This window comes from Vipera ursinii, assembly GCF_947247035.1.
Source record: "Vipera ursinii genome assembly, chromosome: 3".
Classification (NCBI taxonomy): domain Eukaryota; kingdom Metazoa; phylum Chordata; class Lepidosauria; order Squamata; family Viperidae; genus Vipera; species Vipera ursinii.
In genome coordinates this window covers 63695153-63721119 of record NC_139516.1, presented here as the reverse complement: position 1 = coordinate 63721119, position 25967 = coordinate 63695153, and the positions used below count along the sequence as shown (strand labels likewise).

General features: G+C 40.5%; 1 protein-coding gene across 2 annotated transcripts in view; it reads right to left on the bottom strand.

The window, feature by feature from the left end:
- The window catches only part of ACOT11 (acyl-CoA thioesterase 11), a 111809-nt gene that overhangs the window by 25334 nt on the left and 60508 nt on the right, over positions 1-25967 (bottom strand). For both annotated transcript variants that reach the window (XM_083359635.1, XM_083359634.1), the window contains exons 2-5: positions 16200-16374; positions 10766-10835; positions 3997-4057; positions 1765-1866 (exon numbers count right to left, since the gene is read on the bottom strand). In XM_083359635.1, the coding sequence (XP_083215761.1) occupies positions 1765-1866; positions 3997-4057; positions 10766-10835; positions 16200-16329 (363 nt within the window). In that variant the 5' untranslated portion in view covers positions 16330-16374. The remainder of the gene's footprint in view (positions 1-1764; positions 1867-3996; positions 4058-10765; positions 10836-16199; positions 16375-25967) is intronic.

The following is a 25967-nucleotide window of genomic DNA, read 5'->3' as shown; positions in this document are numbered from 1 at the left end:
CAGTCTTCCAACCTATCCAGATTACACTTCAATCTTTTTTTGTCTTGGGCATTGGCCAATACTTCCAATTTTATAACATTCACAAATTTCCTAAGTACTGATAAAGGAGAATATTTGTAGCTCAGGGTTGAAATGAGCAGTTGTTGGTGCTCTCTGAGCTTGGTTGTTTTCTTGCAGACCTTTCATTAGCCAAACTAGGTAACATTATCAATGCTAAATTGCTGGTGCTAGTACTGATGAAGTTACCTAGTTTGGGCAATGAAACATCTGCAAGAAAACCACCAAGCTCAAAGAGCACCCAGCACCACTAAAATTTCGTAAGTTGTCTATCAGTCCTATCATTCAGAACAAAAATGTTGAATAATGCTGGCCCCAAGACAGACAGACCCCAGTGAAACTCTACTTGTCATTGCTCTCCAAGCTGATGTAGAGCAGGGGTCTTCAAAGTTGGCCCTTTTATGACTTGTGGACTTCAACTCCCAGAATTCCTCAGCCAGGCACGCTGGCTGAGGAATTCTGGGAGTTGAAGTCCACAAGTCATAAAAGAGACAAGTTTGAAGACCCCTGATGTAGAGTCATTCGTGCTGACTGTTTAGTTTGGCTCCAAGAGGGATTTTGCTTTGTTTTTACTTACTACAAAATGGGGGGGGGGGAATCAAAAGGAAAAAAGAAGCAATGCAACAACAGCAAATATATGTGCGCGCGCACACACAAACACACAGTCCTCACTTAGCTATACACTACACAGGAAAGAATTTCAAGATGTTATTTGTATATAGCTGTACTATTTTCAGTGTAACCTTATACATACTTATTTTCAAACAATTTTCATCATAGCCAGACTTCCTGCTTCATAAAGATGCAAGGAGTTGCAATCTTGGCATAGTTTACAAGTAATGTGCAATCAACTTTCATTTGATATCGCCCCATCAATCAAATTACACTGCCAATATGTTTCACTCTGCAGCAACCTATACATTCTGAAAATAAATGAGCAACAGCATCCTATTTCAGTATTGCAGAACTTTTTTCAGATATGTATAAACTAACAAAGCATCAAGCTCACCTCAGCTGATCTCAAAAAAGTCTGCAGGATTAATACTGATTAATAAATGGATGGGAGGCCACAGAGAGATATACTCGGCTGGAAAATGAAAAGGCATCTTGGGTCAAGTCAGGGGCAAAGCATTCTGGTATACAGCCAAGAGAACTGTAGGTCTGGGTCCACGGAGTCACTATAATCGAATCATAACTTGATTCGAGGATGTGTTTAATTTTTTTTTAACTTGATGAGCTTATAAACCACAGAGGAGTTAAAATATCTTGATGCTCCCTGCATTACCCAGCAGTGAATAAATCAGGGTTTTAAGAAGGCCCTGAAGACCTGGTTCTTCACTCAGGAACAGAGCCAGAAAGTCTGATGATTTTTTCCTGTCTGTTTGAGTTGTGCTCTCTGGTGCAATGTTTTGTGTTATCAGATTTTATCACTTTACCATTTTCCTTTGTCGATATTGTTAATTGTTTTAAACCTTGACAGCAACCCAGAGAAGTGGGCAGTTGTATGAACTGAGTGAATGAATAAATAAAATGAAAACAGATACTGTGAAACTCTGCCGAAAGAATAAAAACTAAGGTTATTTCTTGTAAATAAATGTTAAGGATCACAATGTAATCAACTTCTCCGTACTCGCTTCCAAAGAAGAGAGAGAGGAAGAGAAAGAAAGCGGTGAGAGAAATTAAGTACTTCTTTGGTTCCACGCCTACCTTAGCAGTTGGCTTGCCTTGAGCGACAAACGTTGCATATGCCTTGCACACACTCCATTGCTCACCTTTGCAGAGATCCTCACAGTTGACTTGCACCCCAACCTGAAAACCATTGCCAGGAGAAAAGGTGAAAACCCTCTGTGAGACAGGCTGATTCTTAAAAAGAAAAAGGCCCTGTATCTATTACCAATCAATCAATTAGGAAAGTATTACCGTTCCCTTCCTCCAAGGACTACTTTGTATCACCTGAAGGGATTGCACTGCTCACTATCTTTGTTTTGTTCCAGTGTTTAATCCAGTTTGGGCAATTCATACTTCTGAATATTTAGAAGACAACAGGCAGTGCAATAATTGTGTTCTATCTACTACCATTTTCTACGCCAATGAATTACCAAAATTCATTCCCTGAGGCAGCAAAACAAAACAAAACCTGACATCCCTTGGATCCAGCTGTTTCTTTTGCCTACAACGGAAGCCAAATTGCAAATAAAAGGAGTGGAAATGCCCCCCTTGAGCCTGCAGAGACACTTGTGTATTATTACAAAAAAGCAATCAAAATTAGAAGGAAAAACTAACATTAGGAGAGGGTTATGCGAGTTCTGTACATGGCGTAGCACAATCCTCGTCATTCAGGGAAGTGTTCTTCTGCTGCTTTACACATTTTCAATGAACATTCTCAAAGTTCTAGCCCGTACAGAGGATAACATCATGACTCAAAGACTGTATTCCATGGAGGACACTGAGCTTTTACAGAGAACATGAACGCATGTAAGAAGAAACATGCTGGCAGTTTTTCCAGCATGATTTTTCCACCGTGATTAGTGCATTAATAGTGTATACCTGACTGGCAGGGAATTGGGTAAGATGCTTATTGTGGTCATAAGTCAAGGACCACCTGTGTAAGCTGAAATCTCCTTCCAGTCTCCCGTGTTGAATGAGACTAAGAAAAGGCCCTGGAGGTTGAGCCAACATGTTCAGCCTTATGGCTCTTTGTGTTTGGGTGTCCTGTTCAACTTGAAAAGCACAAAGAGAAACAACTTCCTGCCAAAGTATGGACACTGTCCCTAAGAGCCTCAGATCTTCTCCCAGTCCATCTGAGCAAACAGGTTCTTGGTATTTGCTATGTTAGCGATTCTTAAATATTCCACAAAATAGTAACCTAGCGATTTTGTTGTTAAATTGCAGAACTTACAGAAGCAAATCCAAAAGCCCAAGTAGATGAGTTAGATACAGTTTTGATTAAATACAATGCTGCTGCGTGAATCTCAAGAACTGGCTGTGGAGTGAGAAATGCACAAACTGTATTTCAACTACATTGACGTTACACACCAAGCAAAACAATCTGGTCTGCTTTCTGGCAAAACCCTTTTTCCCCTGACAGGATCCTCGATATGGAATATATACACTTGTACCACTCTTTACAACTCTAAAGTTACCCATGAACCAGCTGGATACAGTGGAGTCTTAACTTTTTCTACAAATTTGTCCCAATGTTCTATTTCCTTCCCAACAAACATTTCCATGATCCTCTAAAATCAAATTGGCAATAGGATGATTATATTATTTTAGTTATTCCGCCCTTATTTGCCATTTTATTTACAACCGTTCTGAGGTGTACAAATCTGGATTTCTTTTTCATTCTCCCGTTTGTTAGTAGTGCTAGTTGTTAATGTTGTTAATGCTAGCATCTGGTTTCACATGGAGTTGGTTTTACAAGTGTTCTTATAGACTAACAAGTGTCTTAATCTTTTTGTCTTATATTGGGGAAGAGTAATTAATCAAATCAAATCAAGTCAATGACATGCAAGCAAACAAAGCTCATCCTTTGGACTGCAATGAGTTTCACTCTGAACCAAAGTATGGCTCAATCATCTGATAGAAGTGTCCTAGGAACAAGTGGAATTCAAATGTACTTTCATAAGAAAATGTAGACATAGTGTAGCCAGTATCTCATTTCTGCAAAAGAGAAACAAAAAGGCACTGAACACCAGCAGCTTAGTGCCATCACATCGATGAGTACCTTGGGGTTGCAAAAATGAGAGAGCACTTTCAGTTATCTATGTTTGGCTTGAAGTTGCAACCTCTGTATAATCAACTCTAAGTGGACAATTCAGAAGTATGTAGGGAAGAGTTTAGACAGTTTTGGGGGCAAAAGATGCAAACTATATCTGAAGCACAGCTTCCAAAAGTCAAAGCAAACAGTCACCCAAGACAGTGTCGAAGCATACATACCTCCATGCTAGAATTAAATGCTCGGTTCACTTTAGCTTTGATGTTGACAACCTGCCCTACGCTAGGAATGGGGGAGAAAAAAATGAAAAGTAAGATAAAATTCTCCAAAATTCCATTGATAGAAAACATATTGTAGTTCTAATATGAAATTGATCCAAGTGGGAGATACTATTTTACAAACATGTTGACAAGCTTCATTGTTAAAAAAAAGGCTGTGAATCTGAACACTTCTGTCTAAAACCCACACACTTAAATTAATTCTTGCAGACATCTAGACAGCAGGATTAAGATACTGTTCTGGACAAATATTATTTTATTTTTCCTTTCTCCCAAATGGAAGACTTTGGCAGCCAAGAGTTCCAAGGGCTTTTGGGTTCATTGGTTAGGATATAGAGATAAGATTTCACGTCACTAAATATACACTTACCGTATTTTCCGGTGTATAAGACGACTGGGCGTATAAGACGACCCCCTACAGTTCCTGTTAAATTATAGGGTTTGGGCTATACTCGCCGTATAAGACTACCCCTCTTCCAACGCACACCAAATAAAAATTAAAAAACATCAGATTTGATTTTAATATGGTAATTTTAATTCAAATGCTTATGACATGCAGGTGCTTAGTAGGAAAACTGTCACTTATAAACATAAGGCTGTTTGTCATCAAACATGTAAACATAAAACAGTGCAAGTGGATTAAACTATAATAATAATAATAATAATAATAATAATAATAATAATAATAATAATAATAAGAAGAAGAAGAAGAAGTAGTAGTAGTAGTAGTAGTAGTAGTAGTAGTAGTAGTTGTTGGAGGGGACCTTGGAGTTCATCTAGTCCAACCCCCTGCTAAGGCAGGAAACCCTATACCATTTCAGACAAATGGCTATCCAGTATCTTCTTAAAAACTTCCAGTGTTGGAGCATTCACCACTTCTGGAGGCAGGTTGTTCCACTGGTTAATTGTTCTAACTGTCAGGAAGTTTCTCCTTAGTTCTAGGTTGCTTCTCTCCTTGATTAGCTTCCATCCATTACTTCTTGTCCTGCTTTCAGGTGCTTTGGAGAATAGCTTGACTCCCTATTCTTTGTGGCAGCCCCTGATTCCAGCAACCATTCCCTATTTTCCTAATTCACTTTTTGACTTTTCCTAATTCACTCTAAGCTTTCCCTGCGCAGAGCCTTAAGTAACACAAGCTGCCTGCAATTAGTGCAAGTTCGCATCCCACCAGGCTCAAGGTTGACTCAGCTTTCCATCCTTCCAAGGTAGGTAAAATGAGGACCCAGATTGTTGGGGGCAATAAGCTGACTTTGTAATAATGCTGCTGGGGGGGGTGGGTGAAAGCCCTAATAAACAGGCATATACATAGAATGAAGGCTATTGCTAAGCACATTGATTTGTGCTTTAAATTGTAAGCCACCCTGAGTCTTCGGAGAAGGGCAGGATATAAATGGGATTTTAAAAAAAAAAGACCAAATGGGAGATCCGTTCCAGGTTTTCCAGCCAGCCCGCCTAGTTGCTGAGTCAAATGTGTCCTTAGAGCTAAGCCGCTGCTCTGGCTGCTGCCTTCCCCACCTGCCTTTCAAGTTGGGATATACTACAGCTGCTCTTCAACTTTAGAAGACGCCCAGAACCAAGCCTGTAAAAAATCACAGACTGCAGCTTCTTCTCCAATTGGTCCCGCTTTCCCTGCGCAGACTAAATGGGAGATCCGCTCCAGGTTTTCCAGCCAGCCGTCCCTAAATTTTCAGCACCCGGCGTATAAGACGACCCCTGACTTTTGAGAAGATTTTCATGGGTTAAAAAGTAGTCTTATACGCCGGAAACTACGGTAGCCATGTCTGATACTCAGTAAATAATAATAATAATTTAATTTTTATACCGCCCTTGTCCCGAAGGACTCATGATACAGAACATGCAGTCCCTTGGCTGTGTTCCTAGACCACGGGTTGGCAACCCCTTCTCCTGCGGCTCCCAGCCATTTGCAGAGAGAGAGACAGAGAAAGAGAGACAGAGAGAGACAGAGAAAGAGAGAGGTACTTGTGCTTCCCTTCTCTCTCTCTCTCTCTCTCTCTCTCTCTCTCTCTCTCTCTCTTGTGTGTGTGTGTGTGTGTGTGTGTGTAAAACTCATGCTGTTCTCCGAGAAGCTGACAAGCTTATTGGGCGGGGCTCCTGCCTTTGCTGCATCTCCACAGGAAGCAGCAGAAAGCAGGGCAGGAGAGCCAGCCCAATAAGAATGTGTGTCAGCTTGTCCAGAACAGTGTGAAGCCAGCTTGCCAGGTGAGCAGAAGTTCGGACAGAGGCAGAGAGAGGGAGGGATGGAGGAAGAGAGATAGGGAGGGAGGAAGGGAGGGAGGGAGGGAGGAAAAGAGAGGGAGGGGGAGAGAGAGAGAAAGAAAGGGAGGGAGGGAGGAAGAGAGAGGGAGGGGGAGAGAGAGAGAGAGAGAGAGGGAGGAAGGGGGGGGAGAGAGAGAACTCATGCACAGCAGCCTCTTTCTTTTTAATTAAACTCTTCAATCAAGTCCCCCTCCTTGCGTGCGTGTGCAGGTTTTGCGGCTCCCAGTGTTTTTTTTCCTCTGGGAAATGGGTCCAAGTGACTCCAAGTCCTAGACTCACAGATGTTCAGGTTTCATTCAACTCTCCTAACCAGTATTGGCTTTCCTTCAACTTTCAGTTGCCTAGTGTAGATTCAAATGGTGAAGACATCAGCACCTTCATGAAAAGGATTCTTCAAATGATATTTCATTCCAACACATTTTGTTACATGAGTTAAGGTGTTAAATGGGAATCGATGAGACCACAAAGATTCACTGGGTGACTTTGGGTCAATCATGCTTGAACCACCCACCACCCTGTACAATGATGGAATGAAGGGTAATAGGAGGAGGGCATGCTACCTTGAGCTACATTAAAAGATGGGATATAAATCGAGCCAATAAATACTAAAAATAAACCCTGAGTAAATCCATAACGTTCACTAAACTCACCACAACAATTAATACCGGAGAGTAAAGACTGCAAGCTATTTCTTGTTCCCTAATCATTGAAGAACATATAAAACCCATCTTGGCATGTTCTCAAGTGAAGATTAAGTACAGGCAATCCTCGACTTACAACCATTCATTCAGTGAGCATTTGAAAATACAAAAGCAAATGGGAAAAAAAAGACTTATGACAGATTTTCACATTTACAACTGTTGCAGCATCCCCATGGTCATGTAATCAAAATTTGGATGCTTGGCAAACTGACATGTATTGATGACGGTTGCAACGTCATGGGGTCATGCAATGCCATTTGTAACCTTCCCAGATAGCTTCCAACCAGCAAAGTCAGCAGCACAAGTCACTTAACAACTGCCTCACTTAGCAATGGAAATGTTGGGCTCAAAGATGATTGTAAGTTGAGGACTACCTGTACCGCTTTAAGGAGGAGGAAACATAAATGGAGCATATATGGAAGATACAAAAATGTTTTAGATAATAAAGCCGAACAGACGGTGAACTACTAATGAAACCAAAAGGACTATTCAAAACACTTAATGTATTATTTGATCCATAGGGCAGAATGAAAATTGAATTAATGGGATGTAGAGCAATGCACTATTATCGGTACTGGCCCTCACTGTGTAAGAGCTGTTTCAGGTTTTGCAGAACATCTTCCACTTTAATCGTAAATTCTTTAAAAACAGGATACACACTGAAAACAATCAACAATGAAGTATGATTTGTTGATTTAAAAAGACTAAACAAAAGTGAAGTGATCTAGATTATAATTCCCCTAGTAAGCGACTTTTTTCTGTGCTGATTGGGGTGTCTGAGAAACTTAGTCCAAAATGGCAGCCGAACAGCACCTCACCTATCCAGATTCTACCCAGAGTAAACTCAACAATTTGTTATTTCTTATGGCTTAATTTGCTGTGCAACCAAGCCAACTGTAGTTTGTATAAAGAAGCATGGTTAGCATGGGATGTTAATGCATTTATAGTTCACGTAAGTAGAACTTACTCCCAGAAAAATGCACACCCCCCAAAAAACCCCAATCATTATCTTTCCTCCTATGCTCCTTCTTAGGAAAATTATGATACATGCACACTTTTTAAAATATTTCTATAAAATACATCAAATTCAGAGTTAAGAGAAACTATTTATAGATTGTTTTTCAGAGGCCTAAGCAGTAGGACATAATAACTGAGTTATGTGTCCATCAATTGACATCAGGGAATGCACTGATATCACAAACAGGTAGAAAATGTAATACTCCATAATTGCACTTCAGCTCAGCAACGAACTTTGCATGATTCGATCATTAAAAAACATTCCAAAGAAGCTTGACTCTTCTCTAGAGTTTAGGTAAAAATGAACAACCATTGTAGGCCAACTGAGTCATCTTTTTGATGTTTTAGTTATACCCTAGAAAAAGGAAACCACTTTCATTTTAGAGCATCAGAAGGAAGAAGGAAGTCAAACACATCTATAAAATGAGCTCTTCATTTGGCGATTGCATGATTTCTAGGAGCTAAAAAAATAGGTGAATAAACAACCCCTAACTTTTCAACACTCGACTTAATGGAGCTTGTTCATTAGAGTCATAAGTCCAGATGGACATAAAATTGGTTATTCACTTGATCGACCCAATTTATGACCTTTTTTGTGATGGTTCGCTATGAGTTGGTTTTGCCAAAAACTGAAAATAAATGTTGGTTTTCGGAAAACCATCATAAAATGTGGTTACATGATTGTAAGATGCTTCAAACAGCCATAAATGTGGGCTAGTTCTGAGAGCCCAACATGTGGTCACATGAAGCACCTGGCCAATGGAATTGGATCATAAGTACTACCAGGAGGTCAATTCTAACCTCAAATGGTCACTAATTGACCATGAATTTCACAGACACCTACGTGCCCACAATTAGTCAGTTTCTTTTGGAGTCTAGACTCAAGGAACATCGACAAGGTGCAGAAAATGAGTAAGGACATTTAGCTATGCCAGAGCAGTAGTGGGTTAGGAGACCAGCAGCCTATTCTACTGTATAAATGTGTACTGCAAAGGTTCATACCAAACTTCATTCTTTCCATATGAGTACCAAGGAGAATCTATAAGCATCTGTCTGACATAAAAGTGGGAGGAGAAGAGAAAACCAAAAGTGTGAAAAAGAAGTCACATATCACAATTAAAAGATGCTCTCCATAAAACAGTTTCATTGGGATCCAAGGGATGTTAAAATTTCATCAAGGAATAACAGAATTCCATCCATAGTTCTGAGAACATTATTGGGGCTATGATCTGAAGGTTCCACACATCAGGTAATTTTACTGAGTGACCCCCTATCATCCATTATCCAGTGTCTCTTCCTTTAAAATTCTGCCCAACAATTAACTTTGTTGGTGTTTTACTTTCTTCTGCCGTACCTTGTTTTATTTTAGTGCCAGATCATGAATCAATAAGAATGCATTGATGGGAAGGAACTACATATTTTAAACTTGGAATAGTTTTTCCCCCAATTTACGCTATTCAAAAAAATATTTTCAAATATTTGATGCTTTTAATATTCATTTTCTGCTATGCAAACAGGGATTCGTGTGCACTATGCTTTACGGCTATCTATTTTTGGATGTTAAAGAGAGCTGCGGCATAGGGTAACAAATAAAAGGAAAGGAAAAGAAAGTATCAATTAAAAGAAATAATCCATTCCTACAAGAGTATTATGTTAGGCTGCTCTTAAAGATGTATTAGATTATTTCTGTAGGGGGGAAAAAGATGAGGAAGATATTTAAAATATGCAGAGAAAATGGTAGGAATGCCCATTTCAATTTTGCTTATGTTCAGCCATATATCTATTCAAATATCTCTACATCTTTTCATTGTTCACTGGTAAAGAACTGACTTTACAAATAGTCCTTGACTTACAACAATACATTTAATAACTGTTCAAAGTTACAACGGCACTGAAAAATGTAACTTATGATTGTTGCTGATACAAGCCCTGGGTTTTTCAAAAACACCAGTAAACACCAGCTTCCTCTGTACACCGCCCCGAGTCCCTCGGGAGAAGGGCGGTTTATAAAAACTAATAAATAAATAAATAAATAATTCCATGCTAGATAACTAAACAGCCTGACCCAAGAAGAAATAGCTTCCTATGTCTCCTTTATGCTGGAATAAATACAATTGCTTAATTGAAGGAAAAACATACTCTTGTTAAAATGCATAATTACTCTCAGTATCACCAAAACACACCGGAACTCCATATACGTGTGTTGTTTCCTTCTCAATGAGAAAAATACTAAAGCTGTATCCTCTGTTCCAAAATCATCCTTTTCTAGATATATGGTGCACGACAGCAAAGACAGCATGTTTTCAATGGCTGAAAACATTTTTCTGGAGAAATAACTTAAAACCTTTCCAAAATGGATTCCTGCAGTTCAAACAACCCTGTGGTTCTCCTGTTCTTGGGAGAAGCCTAAGATGGGAGATGCCTTTCAACATTAAGAAAAGCCAAAGACTATCATTGTTTGCACAGTATTCTCAGTTAAGAACATAAAATGCCCCCACAGTTGAAATCTTGTCCCACCCTCCTGCTTAACTAATAGCTCACGTGCCCATTTTTTCTTAATGTTATTCATTGGCTCCATGACTGAGAATTGGCAAAGTTATTCAGACTATGAAAAGCTAATTAATGTGATACAGATTTCTTCTAGTTTTGCAAAGCACTAGGAAACATCTATTCAAAAGCCAGTTGAACAGCAAACGGCAAGGAAGTGAAGCGGTTACCTAATTGTGTGCTCAAAATAGATATCATCCACTGAAGCTGTGACGCAGGGACAGCCTGCATGCCTCTCAGCTGAAAAGATAAACAAACCACATTAGTTATGTACATCATTGCACCAAAAAGAACCCTTTTTTCTTCACTGTAATTAGGCTTAGAATGGGGAAAAAAAATCTTAGCTGCTAGAGCACAATCTACCCCATGGTATACATTGTAAGAACTATGGGATCCAATACACAAGGCTTCTCCAGAAAAGAGGATTTATGGGACCAGGAAAAATTCCAGGCACATGAATACTTTGTTGCCCAGAAAGCTTACTGATGAAAGGCCACTGAATCTGAAAAGAGGGTTCAGCTTTTTTGCAATGCCAACTCCAGAAAATACATTGCTAGCTTTCCAACACTTCCTTTACTAAAAAGTTGCCCACCTCTTCTAAAACAGCGGTTATTTCTACAGTTTTATGGGCAGTTCTAACTTGCAAGCCCTAATTTCATTTCACGGGCAGTTGTCTAAGAATTGTACAGGAAACTGTATGAGAACAGCCTCTATCAACAGATGTGTTAGATCACATTTAAGGAGAGAACAGTCAAAAGCTATATAACTATTTTAACTGCCATGTTAAGGTTTAACTGAGGGACAATTTTAGTTAACGATGCTTATTTTACTTGGTGGGAGTAAAGAGGAGCTTCCCCATATACAACATACCCTGCTCTTCAGAAGATTGTTACATATGGCATAACAGTAGGAACCTAGCGTCACTACTTCTTTCTGACATAATCATTCACCTGACAAGATTCAGGAGCCAGGCCAAAGATGCAAACTTGCTTTTATTCTTTGTTGTAATCCAAATGCCAGTTGATAAGTTTCAGAATTCTTGTTGTTAAAAAGATTTTAGTGGCAAGTAAATGGCTTGAGATTTGTATCTTTGGTTATAGTCCATAGGCAGCTAATCGTATCAGCTGGATCAATCAATTCTAACCCTTTGGCGACAGGAGGTCTGCCCAGGCTCTGATTTAGAGATGGAAATTGGCGAAAGTATTTGGGTTATAGAAAACTGCAATTAATGGGAAAATGTAACAGAAAGCCTATTCCGACCAGATTTAATTTGAAAAAGGAAGTAATTAATAGCAACAACGATGAAAATGTTGGTTTAGATGAAATTGAAAGCAGAGAACATTCTCTCAGGATGCTTGGAGGCTTATAGTCTCAGTTATATACACTATTTGTGTGTGTTTAATCACTGCTTAGAGAAGGCCCCAAAATCAACATGATTAAATAATAATATGAAAGAAACTCAAGAGTCCAAAGCTGCTCAAATGTTTTCTTCCCAGAGGTTTCTCTGGATCCTTATCCTATACAACTTTCTTCTATTACATCATAGAAGACTGGTAATAACTATAAGGAAAGAAGGGGGGAAGGGGGGGCTTAAAAATAACTAGTAGGGCTTAACAGTTCCATTGTTGCCACTGACTATACTAATGTGCTGTAATAAAACATAAGATGATTTTATTTCATTGTTCATTTATTTCTCCCACCATTATTATTTTTTATAAATAACTCAAGGTTTGAACATTTCCAACATATCTTATTTATCCTATTTTTTCCTACAACAGCCTTGTGAGGTGGGTTGGGCTGAGGGAGAATGACTAGGCCCAAAGTCACCCAGCCAGCTTTTTCAACTCCCTAAATATTTGAACAATTTATATTTTAATAAATACACAGTAGCCTTTCAAAAGCTAGATTAAATATGTTGCCATCAAATACTGTATGATAGATTAAAAAAAAGATGCAATTTCTCAATGATTTTTGTCCCTGTAATGGTATTGATCCTGAAACAATAAAATACAATTATTTTACTGTATTGTGAATTTTACTAGAAAATATATCTGAACTATTGTTCTGGATAGAACATCCAAGTAATCGTATCAAAAATTGAAATAGATGTACTATTATATGATAATTTCATATAATTCCTTTAAAAATTGTGTGAAATTGATTAACTACCAATATTTTATTTATCTCCTTTTAAAAGGAACCTCTTTACAAGTTTTCAAATCCAGACAGCAATGAAGAAATTAAGTTATTCTTAACTTCTACCTCAGACACTCTGATAAAAAGTGTTTTTCTAAAATAATGTTACCATTTTTAAATATATAAACAAAAAGCTCTCGCTGAGGAACAAATTAGTATGGCTTTCTGGCCAGGGAATTTCTAAAACTGATATCAAATTGCCTAGCATGAAAATTATGAGAAATGAAGTATTTGCAGAAGGCTTTTTAACTGAAAAACCTTTGCAACCACTTTTATTCATCTCATTCTTAAGTGAACAGAAGTGAGACAGCTAAATAAATAGAAGGTATTTCAAATAGCTCTGTCTAAGCTGTTTGAACAGGCAAAACAAATGGCAATTATGATTTCCAACATATAGGAGTAACACACTGTACCTTGAAGAGTGATATAATAATCAAACAAAAAGCTAAGATCTTGTCATGGTCACTCACTGAATGAAAACCTTGGAGCAGATAGCAAAAGAAATAAAATGAGGGCTGACAGAGACCCAAGTTAAGTCTATCCTCAGATATGAACACTTGTTGGGTGACATTTAAGTACCGGTAGCCATTCTTTCTCCTCTCAGCAAATCTCCCAGGGCTGATGTTGGGGGAAACAACTAGATCAGGGGTGTCAAACTGCCGGCCCACGGGCCGGATGCTTCATGAAGAAACCGCGCCCAGCCCATTGCCGGCAATGGCAAAAAAGCTCCGATATGTCGCGTGACGTCACATGATGTCGTGAGTTTGACATGTCTGAACTAGATAGACAATATGAAGAATATTTTTGACATTTAAATTTGATATACCTTAATACTTTTCATTAACCAGTGGTGCATTGCATTTAAAAGATGTCTCACTAAAGTGTCAGTAGATTTTTTTTCATTGAGCAGGAGAAATGATTAAAAAATGACATTTATAATGATGATGCAGATAAAATAAATACATTTCTATTCAGGAAATCAAATGTCAGTAAATTCAGGGCAAAGAAAAGTTTTCAGCCAATCTCAATGTATACATGGTTGTATTTTGACAATAAAGGTTATGATCACTAGTTTAGGGCACTTTTTAAAAAAGTAATAAACAGCTTCAAGAAAGAAAAGTCTACTGCCCATCATTACCATGAACAGCTAAAGGAAGCCTCTCTTGTTAAAAACAATTTGCCTAGATATCAGGAAAGCCAAGTGTTGTAGCCTTCATATCCCTAGCTGCAAGGATGTCTCCAACCAATCTATGGTTAAAAAAATAGGGTAAATCCTATTATTTTCTTACAGATTAATCTGAAAGGGATCTTATGGCTAGACAAACTTGGTATGCAGCTTAAGTTGTGACATGATAATATTCAAACATTCGCAACCATAGGATTATTTAAAAAGTTGAACTGGACTAGCAGAACTTGAATTCATTGTTGTCAATCTCTGAATTAACTGCCTTAGAAATGAAGAAGCAGGAAACTTTTATGAAGCTAAAAGAGTCAACCAGAGGACCTTTGCAGGAAACCTGTGATCTTCCAGAGTTCATTCAATTATAGCTTTCCATAATTTCTGGGTATGCTGGTTAGTGGGAGTAGCTTAAAAGCAAAGGGTCCGCAAAAGCAAGTACTTGCATGCTACAATCAGTGACCACGTTTCTTCAGTTGTTTCTGTGCAGCCCACTAGATCTGGCAGGGGAGCATACTCTGGTTTCTGTCTATTAAGCAGTGTCACTTGGCAGGACCCAGGAAGTGGGCCTTCTCCGTTGAAGCGCTCACCCTTTTAAACAACATGCACCCTGAGCTTTGTTTAACCCCAGTTCTGCTACCATTTCGTAAGTTCTTGAAGACTGGATGTTTCTCCAGATATGGAGCCTGAACTTTGGGTGAGCCTGTCGTTGTGGTTTTCTTTGGTATGAGGTAGTGAGGTGGCTGAGCTGATTGGCTTGAGGCGTCACTGTGTTATTATTTGGTTTTTACTTCTGTTCCCCATCCAGAGTTACGATGGCAAAATGGGTGGCTATATAAAATTAAGAAAATAAATGTTCCCTCCAAGTATTTTGGACCACAAGCCCTTTCAGACCCTTCCAGTAAAGTCCAAGGATTATAGATAATGTTCCAATAATATTTGAAGGAAACCAGATTCCTATTTCTCCACCCACAAGGCTGTTTTCTGCTTCTAACCTGGTGACGGTCAGCAAGAAATTAACGGGAGGTCAAAGAACAGAGGTAGATGGGCCATATTCTTTACCCACTTCTTCCAAATCTTGTTATAGTTCCTATATTTATCGATCACCGCCCGTGGTCTAACTAGACCTTTCAATGTTAAACCCTAAGCTTGCTTTCAGAATAACAAAATAACAAAGTTGGAAGGGACCTTAGAGGTCTTCCAGTCCAACCCCCTGCTCATGCAGGAGACCCTACACCATGTCAGACGAATGGTTGTCCAACTCATTCCACTGATTAATTATTCTGTCAGGAAATTTCTCCTTACTTCTAGGTTGGTTCTCTCCTAGATTAGTTTCCATTCATTGCTTCTTGTCCTGCCCTCTGATGCTTTGGAGAATAGGTTGACCCCCTCTTCTCTGTGACAGCCCCTCAAATATAGGTAATCCTCGACTTACAACAATCAGTTTAGTGACTGTTGAAAGTTGCAAGGGCACTGAAAAAAGGGACTTGTGACCAGTTTTCACTTAGGAGCACTGCAGCATTCCTATGGCCATGTGATCAAAACTCAGATACTTGGCAACTGACTCATATTTATGACATTTGCAGTGTCCCGGGGCCATGTGACCACCTTCTGTAACCTTCTGACAAGCAAAAACCAGTGGGGAAGCCAGATGCGCTTAACAACCGTGTCGCTAACTTGACAACTGCAGTGATTCACTTAAGAAGTGTGGCAAGAAAGGTCGTAAAATGGGGGCAAAATTCACTTTGAACAAATGTCTCCTTTAGCAACACACCAAGGTTGGGCTCAGTTGTGGCCGTTAAGTCGAGAACTACCTGGTCTAGGGCGGCTGCTATCATATCACCCCCTAGTGCTTCTTCAAACGTGAACTCTTCCAATGCCCGAGTTATGATTTCTCCAATCCGGACTCGGGTGTCCCGACGATCGGGCACGCCCGTCCCTTGCAAAGCACGCCCGGAAAAGACCCACTCTGGCCGGCCGATGGACCACCACCACCCCGGCAGCACGAATCCCAAGTCAAGCCTGATCGGCAACGGCTCCCGCTTCCAAGAGGCTCCCCTGGCCTAATTCCCCCGGTCCACCTTAAGAGCCACGCGCGGCCGCGCCAGCCCACCCGCAGGCTCACACCCACCCCCCTCCCCGTTTTGGTTCAGCCCAGGGCGGGTTGCCAAGAAACGCGTCCCCGCCCCTCCGTCTGCCAGAGGCCGGGAGAGCAAATAGCGCGGCTTTACCCGAAAGACAGGCGGCCGTGTCGATCCACTTCAGCAGCTGCCCGATGCTGAGCTCCTGGCGGTAGTTGGTGTGGCAGGGCTGCACCATCTGACTCATTTGGACCTCGGTGGCGTTCCGGTAGCGCTCCATGGCGCGCTGCGGACGGTCCTCCTCCTGGGGAAGCGCCGAGTTCGCCTGAAGGGAGGGCGGCGCGAGGGAGGGGGGAGCAAGGCAGAGCCGGTTCGGGAGAAAAGAGAACAAAAGCGAGTCACTCCTGAGGAAAGATCAACCGCAACGCCAGACCGCTGGAAAAAAAAAACCCGCCCGCTCGCTCGCTCCCTCATTCGCGGATTCCCGGCGATCTCCGGATCCAAGGCGAGCCGCGAATAAAAGCGAGGCGGCGCGCTACACACACACACACACACACACCCCGCCTTGGCGAAGACCGGCTGCTCTTTCTCCTCGGATGAATCCCCTAGTCCAGGGGTAGGCAACCTCGGCTCTTTTATGACTCGTGGACTTCAACTCCCAGCTGGCTCAGGAATTCTGGGAGTTGAAGTCCACGAGTCATAAAAGAGCCGAGGTTGCCTACCCCTGCCCTAGTCGAACGAAAGTTTCAAGACTTCGGGACTTGCCTTCTCCCCAGTCTGGCCTTGGGACAATCATTCGGCCAAGCCCAGGAGAAGGGAGCCGGCAATTCTGGAAGTTTCTTTCTTTATTTTTATTTTAATTCCATTTATATCCCGCCCTTCTCCGAAGACTCAGGGCGGCTTACAAGCTTTAGCAGTAGCCTTCATTCTATGTATATGCCTGCTTATTAGGGCTTTCACACACACACACCCCAAGCGGCATTATTACAAAGTCAGCTTAATATGAGCCTTGGTGGAGCAGTGGGCTAATGCCTCCTACACCAGCTGCCTGCAATTTAGTGCAGGTTCGAGTCCCACCAGGCTCAAGGTTGACTCAGCCTTCCATCCTTCCGAGGTAGGTAAAATGAGGACCCAGATTGTTGGGGGGCAATTAAGCTGACTTTGTAATAATGCCGCTTGGGGTGTGTGTGAAAGCCCTAATAAGCAGGCATATACATAGAATGAAGGCTACTGCTAAGCTTGCTGACTCTTCGGAGAAGGGCGGGATATAAATGGAATTAAAATAAAAAATAAAATAAAAAAATAATTGCCCCCAACAATCTAGATCCTCATTTTACCTACCTCGGAAGGATGAAAGGCTGAGTCAACCTTGAGCCTGGTGGGATGCGAACCTGCACTAATTGCAGGCAGCTTGTGTTACTTAAGGAGGCATCAGCCCACTGCTCCACCAAAGCTCTTGGCTCACCAAGTTACATTCCGATCCCAAGAAATCGTCCACCATTAGGAGTGTGGGGGGACCCCCCCCTCCGCCCCCGCTTTATTTTTTTTCCATGGGGAAAACCCTCTCTCCTTTTTGGAGTTAATTAAAGACGGCAGGTAAAATTACCCGAAGGAAAGGTCTGCAGCCCTTTTGCATAAATGGCAAAAAAAAACACACACACACAAAACCCCACTCGCCCCGTACTGGATCCCCTGCCTGCCGGAGAGTGAATTTGCCGAGCTCAGCTTTCGCGGAAGTTGGGCTGGCTGCGTGCAAAGAACAGGGGGAAAAAGTGAGCAACCGAGGCTTTGCCATCCAAGGTTTTCCTCCCAGCCTCAAGAATTCCTCCGCGGAAGAGAAACCCTGGTGCGATACTAGCCAAGCGATTGATCCCGGGTTAATCCCGAGAGTTTTAGGAAGGCTACTCCTTATGCCCCTCCCACGACGAAACCCATTATTTTGATTATACAGTACTGGAAAAGTACGTCCACTTTTTCTAAGGTGGACTCTGGTGCTCTCCGAGCTTGGTTTTTTTTTTTTAATTTTTACAGACGTTTAGTTAGCCCAGGGGTCTTCAAACTTGGCCCTTTTATGACTTGTGGACTTCGACTCCCAGAATTCCTCAGCCAGCGTGCCTAGCTGAGGAATTCTGGGAGTTGAAGTCCACAAGTCATAAAAGGGCCAAGTTTGAAGACCCCTGAACTGTTAGCCAATTACATATGATCATTGCTGCGTGTTGATTACCTAGTTAGGTAATGAAATGTCTGCAAGAAAACCGTGATGCTCAAAGAGCACAAAGGACTCCACAGTTCAACCCTGAGCTACAAATGTTCTCTTCTACAGGTAGTCCTCGATTTACAACAGTTCAGTTAGTGACGGTTCAAAGTTACAGTGGCCCTGGGAAAAGTGACTTACTTATGACCATGTTTCACACACTTACGACCACTGCAGCATCCCCATAGTCACGTTATCAAAATTTGTACGCTGGGCAACTAGTTCATATTTATTGACCTTTGCTGCGTCCCAGTGTTACGGGATCACCTTTTGCAACCTTCTGATAAGCAAAATCAATGGGGAAGCCAGCTTCATTTAACAACCGGGTTACTAACTTAACTGCAGTGATTCGCTTAACATCTGTGGCAAGAAAAGTCATAAAATGGGGGCAAAATCCACCCAAATGTCTCCCTTAGCAACATAAATTTTGGGCTCAATTGTGATCGTATTGCTTTCTTTTCAAGTGCCTGCATTTTTATGCTGGGCGCTGACAAAGTTTTGTTAGATCCTAACAACGCCATCTAAGCAATACTGCATTGTTAAAAATGATCATACTCTCTTCCCCAAGAAATATATGTTGGTGGTGTTTGACTGATTCATACCATATCTAATGTTTCTTCATGGTCATAAGACCAATGTGGAAAACATGATGGATGAGAATGGGAAATTCTTCCTCCTCACTTTTTATTGGTTAATGATGTTTGATACAGACCATACAGTTTCAGGAGTATGAACAGTTCTCTCCCAGAAGACAGGTTTAGCAATAGCACAACAATATTAAGAGCTTTTCTCACACTCCAGGGCACAACACATTTTCTATTTTGTGTCACAGAAGTGTGCAACCTGTGGCCAACAGCCTTGAGAGTAAATTTCCAGAGTTGTTAACTGGTTGTAATGTAACAGGAATGGGCCAAATTAAGTACCTGACAATCCCTCAGGACACTTATCTTATATCTTTATCTTTATAGTAGTAGCAAGAGCGTACAAAACATAGGGTTATAAAGATATTCCCTGACCTTACATTCTCCAATACATTGCAAGGAATAAGTTGAAGAATACACATAATAAAGTAACAATCATGTCTTAAATGTATTTAATCTGGGGATATACAATTTTCTGATTTTACTATTCCAATCCATATTTTCAGGGTTTTTATAGGTCCCCAAAGTTTCATAAGCCCTGGGGCCTGCATATGTTGTGCCTGATGGCTAACACAGGCACGAGTAAAAGAGGGAAATGGCAAAGAGTATGGAAACCAATTTTTAAAATATGCAAAATATGCCTTCAAAACCTCTTTACAAAATGTGCCTCCATGTCCTAAAAGTGAAGTGAAGGAGCTGCAGTGCTTTGCTGTAAAACGAGTCCCCAAGCCCAGGTCCGTGGACCGGTACAGGTCCGCGGCATGACAGCAACCGGTTTGCACAAACAAGCAAAGCCCCATCCACAGGATGCAGGCAGGCACACAAAACCACACACTCTCCGGTCCATGGAAAAACCTCTCTACATGGATCTGGTCGCCGGTGCCCAACAGGTTGAGGACCTCTGCTCTAAAATACCTGCACAGTCTGGGGGGGTCTTAATAACCTGGAGAGGTTTCAGTTCTTGCAACAGCCAAATAAGGCCTAACAGTAACACAAGGTGACTTGATAAAGAAAGCTATGTTGCCTCCCTGGCGTAAATTGCATAGTTGGAATTAAACGTAGATTTCATTGGGGATAATTCTACATTTACGATTACTTAAATTTATACCTAAATTAAAAACTGATAGTCCTCAGCATACAACAGTAGAATAGTCTGTCCTTCACCAGTGGTTTGCTATAGGCGCAATTTTGCCCCAAACTGGAAGGGTTGGTTTTCATCAAAACCATTGTAAACTAACCCTGATCCTAACCCTAACCCTTGGTTGGAAAATGCAACACCTCCTTTTTCATAAAGGGCTCACAATCACATGGTCAAATTAGCTGTGACCATAGTTTGGCACTTCCAGAAAAAAACCTGAAGTTACAGGTCAAGCTATTCTGGCTTCTAATATCTATAGGTAGTTCTCGACTTACAAGAGTTCATTTAGTGACCATTCAACATTACAATGGCACTGAAAAAAGTGACCTACAACGGTTTTTCACACTTATGATTCATTTAACAATTTAACAAAGGTCATAAAATGGGGCAAAATTCACTTAACAATCGTCTCGCTTAGCAGCAGACATTTTGGTCTCAACTGTGGTCGTAAGTCAAGGACTACCTGTGTACTGACCAGGTACAGTAAGCACAAGCACTCCGATTCCCAAACTGGGCCAGATTAGTGTAGAGAATACTGTAAGAACACCAAGCAGCTAACAGATTGGTCTAGGTTGGAATCAGACCTAACGACATGGCTGGGATACCTGTTGTGTAATCCTGTTCAAGGGAGCAATAACAGTCTACAAGAATTGTGCTATCTAAAAGAAGAGATGTCACCTTTGCTCTAACTATTTCAAACTGAGATAGCTTTGAAACAGTCCCATTGTTTCTCAGAAAATTTGTTGACCAGGTGCGATATGACTAGAGTGCTTTTAGTACAGTTGTGAAAATGACTTAATTTGTTAAAAAAGGGGGGAAGTGAGAAAACTAAAGGGGCTTCATACACTACTCTTTGTTGCATTTGGATTCCTATAGTTCAGAAGCAACAAAGGTAGAGAAAAGAAGTATTTTCATGATTAAGGTGGCTTAATAAGTTACTTTTTCTCACTACCAGAGTTTGAAAAAAGGGTGTGTCTTTTGGCACAAACACTGGTTTCTGATATATATTAACAAATTAGGTGTGCCTATTAGACACCTTTGGCGTCTAGTCATGCCGGCCACATGACCACAGAGACGTCCTGGGACAAGCGCTGGCTCTTCGGCTTTGAAACGGAGATGAGCACCGGCCCCTAGAGTTGGAAACAACTAGCACGCATGTGCGGGGGAACCTTTACCTTTTTATTAGACTAAGCCAGGGGTCTTCAAACTTAGCCCTTTTATGACTTGTGGACTTCAACTCCCAGAATTCCTCAGCCAGGCATGCTGGCTGAGGAATTCTGGGAGTTGAAGTCCACAAGTCATAAAATGGCCAAGTTTGAAGACCCCTGGACTAAGCCCATAACATAGCTTATTTCATTTGGGCATAGCATATTGTATTAACTCATTAATCAGGAAACTAATTCAACATAAATGAATCCAACCAACTGCCCCCATTAAATGTTCCAGAATAACAATTTAAAATACTTGTTGCAGTATTCTGTGTATTCATTTGATACAATGAACAATACTAGGCTTTCTAAAAAAAATTAAAAGTAGATTTTAAAAAACAAACTTGGGTCCCATGCCCCTTAAACAAAAATAATCCCATTGAAACAGACAAGGTTTCATATAGGTTAGAACATGAAAAGCAAGCAATTATTTGCTTAGTTGAAAACACAAAAGCTGGGATTTGCAGAGAGGTTTCGGTCCTCAACAACCACTGATATTCAGTGACCCTCATAAGCCATAGACACACAAAAAAGGGCTGTTCTGGCTTAAGTGTAATTCCAAGGCATGGCCTAACTCATAGCATTTTCTATATGACCTTGATTTTTAGACGTATTCTACAAAATGTGAATGAGCGCCATCAAATTAGGACCAGAAATATGCTGTTTTAGAAATACCCTTATTTTTCACTTTGGTTTTGCCTATCTGAATAAAATGCTGGATCTGAAATAAATGCTCCTTTAATATTTCTTTTCTAGACATCACATGAAGGTGAGCTTTTAAAGATGGCTAATGGTTTTTGAAAGAACTATTACAGTTTATTGGGAGTTGAGGTACACTAACAATAAAATCTTTAGTCAATTCTAAGCCTAGGTTTAGAGGACTCATCATCTCCAACTCTAGTTTTAAATATTTGAATAAATAATCTGGATATCTACCTATTGATGATCATAATGGTGGCGTATAAATTTAATAAATAATAATAAACGGTTATTATAAATCATGCATTATTTCTGTGTTGCTACTGAAGTGCCTTGAGGAGTCCCTCTGATTGAAAAAAATGCAATGGGTCCAAGACATCTGAGATGATACCTTAAAAATGTTTATTAAAACTATATGCAAAACTCCTTTCAGAGATAACGAGCAAAGGAGTAGGAATGACTCATTTACTGTTCAGAATAGATCAGACTGCTTGTCTAAAATCTTATTTCTTCTCTCCTTCTGTATAAATCACCATACCCTTTGAACAACTAATAAGAAATTATTTTTTTAAAGGACAATTTCCTCCCCAAAATTAAGACAAACTCTTGTCAGAAATAAGGCTCCATAAAATCAACAGGATTCAGTCTTATAAAACTGCAGCCACAATGGTTTAAAATTTGGCCACTAATCTCTTAGCAAACAGCCCTGTGAAAATGATGTCACTTAACCACAGAGGATATGAGCTGTCATTTAAAATATTTTGGGTTCAAACACCATGGAAATGTCTACTTCCCAAGACGGTAATGAGTTACGTTACAATACAAAAACTTCACCTCCTCCTAGGCCAGTTATTAACCCATAGAGAAATTAACAGCTTACCTATTTTCACCTTTTATTCCATGATATCACATCCATGAGATGCTTAATCTTAAAAATCACACTATTCTGGCGCACTGAAATCGTCACAAGTGTTCTACCCTCTGACAACCAGGAGGAGCCTTTAGAAGAACATCAAGAGAGTGTCAAGGATTTTCTGTCTTCTTTGAAAGGACATCTATCCTCCCGCTCTCTTTAACAACCCACAAAGGTCCCGTGCCGTCAACTGCAGCATCAGGAGTGAAGCACTGTAAACCTGCTGCCTGGGGTTTTGCCACACAGATTCCCATAAGAGCAGTGAATCAGAGCAAGTTTCTGCTGTGCTCAGTTCAAATGAAAGGCGTAGCTAAGCGTCCCTGCAATCACAAATTGTGATCATCAAAGGCATTGTTGTTTCTACAATGAAAAACCTGGGAGAGCCTTTTAAAATACAAGAGAGATCAGGAACAATGCTGAAATCTGAAGCCCATCGTTCTGCTTCCAAATGATTCAGAATCAGACATTTTCCTCAACTTGCTTTCCTCAGGCTGTGCTTTTTGAAAAGGGACAGAGAATGCCAGAGGCAAAAAATGTTAGCAACACATTGAAAGAAAGAGAGTCCGTGTTTATTTTCTGATCAGGCTCTCCTGAGTCCAAATGTCTCCTGGTTTCTTGCTAAATTCAATTTACCTCTGGAAAAACAGGAGTCTTTCAACCAGTGAGCAGGTAGTCCTTGACTTATGACCGTAATTGAGCCAGGAATTATGGTCATGGCAGTCATTAAATGGGTCACCTCACGAGCATGCCCAAATTTACAGTATGTCATTTTTTTGCAGTGGTGTTAAGCCGAACATGACAGTCATTAAACAAACCCATTATAGCCAATGGGATTTTTTTTTTGCTGGAAACCAGAAATAAATACTATTTTCTGGCAGAAAAAAAATAATGGCAGAAATCACATGATCACTGGAGAGTGCAAACAGCCATGAATGTGAGCCAGTTGCCAAGCATCCAAAATGCAATCATTTGTCCATGGGAATTGGGGGGTGAGATTGACTGTCAGAATTTCAAAATTGGGTCTTAACTTAAGTAGCTCTGGGCAGGTCCATCGTAACTTCAAATGATGGCTAAGTAACTGGTCATAAGTAACAAAGCAACTAAGCAAGATGGCAAAGGTAGAGATAGGGGAGAAACTTGAGAAATTGTCTGGAAAGCAATGCTATCCCAACTTAGATAGTCAACCACCACCCAACACTATTGTAGGAAACACAATTGGAGACAACAACAAAATGCAATTATAAAGTCAACTGTAATGGCATTCCACAAACAGCAGCATGTATGTCTTTCATTCTGCTACAGATCCAATCCAACAGTTGTGGATGACAGAGTAATCATAGCACTTAGCACTTAGACTTATATCCTGCTTCGTATGGCTTTAAAGCATATTGCCTCAAGCAATCTGGATCCTCAATTTACCGACCTCGGAAGGATGGAAGGCTGAGTCAACCTTGGGCCCCAGGTCGAACTCCAGGCTATGGGCAGAGTTAGACTGCAATACTGCATTCTAACCACTGCGCCACTTGCATTCTTCATCTACTTTTTTCTAAGATTTTGGCAGTCCACAGCCTCCTGCGTTCTAGCCTGGTGCCTTAACTATTAGGCTATTTTTTATCTAACATCCATCTCCCTGCTCCCTATTTAACCTCTGACCATTATGCTGTGATCAGTTTCATGCTGATCCTCTTTCTGCATCTCAGCAATACCAGGATACAGCATGTGTATTGAAATGATTCATTTGTAAGGATTTCCTAGATCAAAGATGGGCAGCATAAGTGCCCAGAGGCATCAATGTAATATGATATCTGCAAAAGACCTTCCATAGAGAATTTAATATAGATGTTTTAAAAAGTTGTAGATTTCAGGAAACCTTGTATGAAAAGAGGCCTTCAAACTGAGATCACATGGAAGCTTGGCAATCTCATGTAGGACAGCTATAAGACACCTGCAAGACACCTCAGGATCTCATGAGATCCAGCAACCTTGCAGAATCTCCGCCATTTTTAAAAAGTCTCTCTTAAGATTTTACGGGCCGAAAAAGCCACTGAGCACTTTAAGCACTTTAGCCAAGAATCCTCGATGAGTTTTGCCTAAATGGCAAAGCCTGCACATCCAAAGAGGCAACCTCAATGACTTTTTAAATTACTTCCTTGAAATGTTGTTATTATTTTTATTCTTACTGATTAATCTTCAATTTGATTCACAGTCTGGGACGGGTAAAAACTGAAGAGTTCAAGTCCTAACCATGGACCTAAGAGCTGTTATGGTAACATCTGACTATATGGGCAGTTCCGAGTAAAGTGGTGTGTGTTTTTTTTTTGCAAAGTCAGAATATTCAGGTCTAATAGGTTCAAAATTTCAATGTATTTAAGCAACCCTTTGGGTATTGCTCCAAGGGCTCCTATTACTATTGGTGCAACCATTGATTTCTTCTTACACAATCACTTTATTGATGTATGTTCAACTACATTAAGGAAGAACACATACAGATAAACTACTAATGGATAAAATGTTCATTATGGACCAGAATTTTATCAAAGTTCAGCCAATATCTTTTCTTGGACAGGGTCGTAGGAAGAGATATTTTTTGAGAGTCAGACTTACCAGATGACACGATTACATCTGAACCTTGGGGTTCCCTGTGCTGATATTCTGGAGTCAAAATACCAAAGAAGTAGGTAATTCCATATTGCAGTTACCAAAATGATTCCTAAAAATTCATTTTGGGGTCCGTGTAGGGAAGGGTATTTGAGTGACAAATAGATAGACTGGTTTGACAGGTCTTACGCAGCCCCTGGAAACCAGTTCCAAAAGAGAAATGCCCACCTACCAATAAAAAAAAACGAAAGAGAGACACAATGCTAATTTTCCTATCCAGGAATGAATTCTAACAGAGGTTTTGATCAGTGCTTGGAAGAGAGGCTTTTGTTTACTTGCCCTTCAGGAAAGGAAAGCTAATAATACTAATAAATGACTATTCAATGCACGAACAATGAGGCAGAGGAAAAGTGACAAGCTGTTAACTAGACAAGCTGTATAATTAAGGTGAAGCTGGTGGTGGAGGC